At 16.9% G+C, this 5,330-nt stretch overlaps 2 protein-coding genes across 4 annotated transcripts; both read left to right on the plus strand.

Moving 5' to 3' along the window:
* Positions 1-594: 594 nt before the first annotated feature.
* PRSY57_1133300 (hypothetical protein) lies at positions 595-2,667 on the plus strand (the record flags this gene model as incomplete). The annotated part of the gene is made up of 1 exon (XM_012908296.2): positions 595-2,667. One exon carries the CDS (start codon positions 595-597, stop codon positions 2,665-2,667), a length of 2,073 nt encoding a protein of 690 aa, XP_012763750.2.
* Positions 2,668-3,318: 651 nt separating this feature from the next.
* Positions 3,319-4,882, plus strand: PRSY57_1133400 (hypothetical protein; the record flags this gene model as incomplete). 3 transcript variants are annotated; one of them, XM_012908297.2, is made up of 7 exons in its annotated part: positions 3,319-3,381; positions 3,588-3,713; positions 3,824-3,905; positions 4,035-4,202; positions 4,357-4,505; positions 4,689-4,736; positions 4,817-4,882. In XM_012908297.2, 7 exons carry the CDS (start codon positions 3,319-3,321, stop codon positions 4,880-4,882), a joined length of 702 nt encoding a protein of 233 aa, XP_012763751.2. The 3 variants fall into 3 exon arrangements, with proteins under 3 accessions (XP_012763751.2, XP_012763752.2, XP_019970348.1); XM_012908298.2 differs by lacking the exons at positions 3,319-3,381; positions 3,588-3,713; positions 3,824-3,905 and having other exon boundaries at positions 4,064-4,202; XM_020114979.1 differs by lacking the exons at positions 3,319-3,381; positions 3,588-3,713; positions 3,824-3,905; positions 4,817-4,882 and having other exon boundaries at positions 4,064-4,202; positions 4,689-4,745.
* Positions 4,883-5,330: the final 448 nt, after the last annotated feature.

Raw genomic sequence — 5,330 nt, forward strand, 5'->3', positions numbered from 1 at the left:
TGTGCCTTATATATATTGTTTTAATTTTTTAAAAAATATAAATGTGTGCAAACTTGAGAGTCATATATATTAAAACATATATGCATTCGTTTATACAGTCTTGTATGAATTCTCTTTATACATATATATATATATATATATTATATATGTATCCTCCTTTTTTAATAGTTGATTTTAAATTTAGTATAACTATCCTTAATTTTTTTTTTTTTTTTTTTTCACATGGAACAGTTTAATTTATAGTGTCAAAAAAAAAAAAAATAATAAATTTTTTTTTCCTTTTAATATGCTTCTTAAATTTTTTAAAATTTAAATAAAATATTATTTTTATTTATGTCCTTAGTCCATTATATATAGTTAAAAATAATAAAATTAATGTTATATAGTTAATATTTAAGAGGATTATATATATATATATATATATATATATATATATAATTATATTTTCCTATTCATTCAATACTGTCTACTTTATTTATTCTCTTCATATAACATTATAAATAAATAAATATATATATATATATATATATATATATATAATATTTGAGTTACATATTTACATTTCCTTTTTTATTCTTTAAATTGTCCAAATTAATGAAGGGCGAAAAATTTCATGGGCTTTTTTATAAAAACTGTAATTTATATGTCGGTGAATATATCTTACCTGATGATATAAAGAATGATGATGTTAAGGGTGGAAGCATAAAGAATGAAATTAAGAAAAAGAAAACGCACATAAACAATAATGATAATAATAATAATAATAATAATAATAATAACAATAATAGTAATAGTAATAATAATAATAATAATAGTAATAATATTGATTGTAATTATTCAAAAGATACAAATAATGAAGAAAAAAAAAATTCATCCAAACAAATGTATACAACGAATGATAAAGAATATAATATTGAAATGAATAACGATATATCTTTTAATCAAGCAAACCAAGAAAATTTTAATATTATATTTCATGGTGAAGGTAAATATATAAAAAAAAACGAATTTTTTGTAGGAAATTTTGAAAATAATAATTATAGAAAAGGCATATGGGTTAAGTACAAAAATATACACAATTTATTTTATTTTATGAATATACATGAAGTATTATTAAAAGAAGAAGATAATAATATGAACAATACAAAGTCATGTTTAGATAATTTCCAGAAATTACTATATGTTCCTTTGAAAGATATTAACATTTATATAGGTGAATTCGATGGAAATATGTTCAACGGATTTTCTGTTTATTTATTTTATCCTTTAATATATGTAGGATATTTTATAAATAATTCAATGCATGGATATGGATATATATTTTATATACAGTCCCCATGTCAAAATAACAAAAATATTTATAAATTAAATCACATTTTTGCTCCCCATAATGGCTATGATTTTTTATTCACAACAGGTGTAGAAAGGGAAAATAAAACGAATCAACCGATTATGTTATATAACAAAAATGTAGTTGATAACAAAAATAAGGTGGATAAACAAAAAACCTTACAAAAGAAAGAACAGATATCATCACATAATGTTGATACACAAAATATTAATAATAATTCAAAAAATCAAATACATTTCAAAATTTATAAAACACTAGAAGAAATGATAAATCAACGAAATATCGATTTAAAAGAAAAAAAAAAACGTAATTTAGTAGAGGAAGGAAAACAAAGTAAGATCACTTGTTATAATTTGATAAACAAAATTGAAAGAGATATTTATAAAACATTTAAATTAAATATTAGCAAAAAAAAAAAGATAAATAAAATTAAAAAATTTTTATATGAAAATGAGGAAGAAAATATTCACAATATTTTTAATCATATATGTTATGAAAATTTGTTATTTAAAGGTTATTTTTATAATAACCATTTTTCAAATAATAAAAAAGAACAAATATTATATAGAAAATTGTTTATTCATAGATACAAAAATATGATTACTGAAAAAATAAATAATATTCAAACAAATATTATGAATGATCATAATTACAAATGTGATGATCTTATTTTAGAAAATAATGTTTTATTTGTAATAGAAAAAAATAATACAAATAAGGATAAAAAGAAAATGAATTATACAAATAAGGATAATGAAGATAACAAAAATAATAATTTTATTGCTAATAAGGAAGATGAAAAGAATGATATTCACCATGCTTTTTGTAATGATGATAATTTTAAAATTATAACAGATAATATAGAAGACGAGAAAGAAGAAAAACTAAAATTTGAACTTTTTAAAAATATAATTGATATAAATTTATTGAAATATATTTTTCAATTACCATCTAATAATAATAGTAATATTGAATATTCAATAGATATTATTATTGATAAGAAAAAAATTATCAAGTACAAAAATAAAATTAAAGAATTTCAAATGGATATAAATCTATTAGAAACAGCTACATTAAATTTAAATGGCTATTATCAATTAATTATAATAAAGTTGAAATGTAAAGGAGATCACACATTTCAGTTCATTACAAATAATTCTAATATTCCAAGTGTGTACAAAATAAAAATATTTTTAATTTCTTCAGATAAATCTTCTATAATTAAATACAACATATTTCATTTAACTTACATCTTGGTATATACAAGAACGTTAGATAAGAAAACCAAGGTTAAATTAAAAAAAAAGAAAAATTAATATTAACACCTTTTTTTTTTTTTTTTTTTTTTTAAAATGTTAAAATTAGATTATTACACATATATATAAGAAATGATATAAAAATAAATGCTAATTTGGAATTACAAAAATGATATATATATATATATATATATATATATATGTATAATATTAACTCCATTTTTAAGTATTACATATTTCATAAACTTCTTTCACTTCATTTTATAAGTGTACATAATTTGTTTTTATATGATGCATTTAAATATTCATTCATTGCGTTCATATTTAATACATTTATATATTCATTTTATATACAAATTAAAGTTAGTCTCATTTTTTTAAAGCAATATGTGAAATTTACAAGTATAACAATATACTATATGATAATTTTGAAAAAATGATTATATCATATATGTTGAAGAATTAATAGTCAAATATAAAAAAACAAGAAAAAAAAAAAGTTATATATTTGTATATATATAATAAATTACAAAAGACTACAAAATTTTTTCATATTAAAGTTCTTCACATATGTGATATAAATATATATATATATATATATATATATATATATATGTATATATTATATAAGTCTACTTTTATATTATTAAATTTATTTTATTTTTTTTTATTTTTTTTTTGTCAAACTCAAATAATTGTATAAAGTTTAAAATGAAAGGGGCCAATTTTAATGCATTCTCTGAAGACTTTTATCATAAACAAAATTTAATTTCCGTTAGTTAAAAAAAAAGAAAAAAAGAAAAGAAATAAAGAACTTTCATGTTAAGCAATATAATTATTAATATGTATGGATATTATATATATATATATATATATATATTTATTTATTTATTTATTTACTATTATAATGTTGTAACGTTTCATCATTTTTCTATATCTTCATACATTATATTTATTTTCTTCTTTTTTATCGTATCAAGGTATTAAATTACTTTTTTGTATATTTCATAATTGCTGGAGCTTGTTTCATAAAAATTCCTCAACTGAGAAAAATAATAACTAAGAAAACTGCAGTGGGTTTGTCTTTTATGTCAATATATTTAGAAGTAATGATAAAAAAAATATTATATATATATATATATATATTTATATAAATAATTTTATTGAATAATTGAAGGCATATTATTATTAAAATGTTTTTTTTTTTTTTTCTTAGATTTTTGTAGCTACGTCATTGATAGTCTTTTCTATATATGAAAAGATAAACTTTATATTATATGTCGATGTTATTTTAATAAGTAATAAAAATGAGTTGAAATATATATAAAAAGAATATATTCAAAAGTGTATACATATATATATATATATATATATATATATATATATATACATATATTTATAATTTTTATACTTTGTAATTTTATTAGATGTGCAAAATCTTATATTAGTTTTTTTTATGTGGAAATATCACAAGATATATTCCAAATCTGTTCAAATATTAAAAGTTTGTTTTTATATAACTTTTATATTATTTACACTCTACCTATTACCAAAAAAGTTAGTTCCTCTTTTAGGTTTATCTTCTGCACCCTTAAGTAATAAAATGAAAACATATATATAATTATATTTACATTTATTTTTATATTTTTTTGGAATAACATTAAATCATAGCATCTCATAATATTATTCATTTATTTATTTATTTATTTATCCATTTATTTATTCATTTTATGTTTTATCCTTTTTTAGGTTGCTTTTCAAAATTACCTCAGATTTATTTAAATCATAAAAATAAAAACACGGGGAATTTGTCTTTGCTAACATATACATTTATCTTGTGCGGAAATTTAGCTAGAATATTTATTATTCTTTTTAATATAAAAAATAAAATATACCTAGTAAAAATAAAACGAACACATAAATACATAAAAATGAATAGTATATAATGAGATTCATATATTAAAAAAAAAAAAAATATATATATATATAAATATATTTCAAATAGGAAAATATGAATGAGTTCATGTTAATATAATTAATTATAGAATCGACATATATGTGTATATATTATTATTTTCCAGATTAATTGTGGTCTTGTTTCCTTCTTAAATTGTATCATTTTGTTTCAAGTAAAATGAAAAAATTATAAGTTATAAAATATACGTAAATGTATATTTAATATATTTATATTTTATTTTTATTTTTCTAGATTGTGTATTATTGGAAAAATACAACAAAGATATTAATCCAAGCGGACAAGATTAAAAAAAAGTGAAATAAATATAAATATATATATATATATATATATATATATATGTTTATTTATTTGAACGATTGTGATAGGATTTTTAGTTTATTGTAACTATTATTTTATTTATTTATTTATTTTATTGTTAATATATATTCACCTTTACATACCTCTTTTATAAGAACAACATCTAATCAATTCATATAATAACTCCTGTATGCATATTACATATTGCAATATAAACATTATATAAAAAAAATATGTTTTAATTTTAAAAATGTATAAGTTGATTTATGTAAATGTTCAAAGTCTACATAAAACAAAAAAAAAAAAAAAAAAAAAAAAAAAAAAATTAAAAAAAAAAAAAAAAAATAATTATATATATATAAAAAAAAAAAATTATTTTTTTTTTTTTTTTTTTTTTTTTTAAAAAAAAAAAAAAAAATAAATAAAAAAAAAAAAAAAAAAAAAAAAA

The sequence above is a fragment of the Plasmodium reichenowi genome, chromosome 11, assembly GCF_001601855.1.
Source record: "Plasmodium reichenowi strain SY57 chromosome 11, whole genome shotgun sequence".
NCBI classification, from domain to species: domain Eukaryota; phylum Apicomplexa; class Aconoidasida; order Haemosporida; family Plasmodiidae; genus Plasmodium; species Plasmodium reichenowi.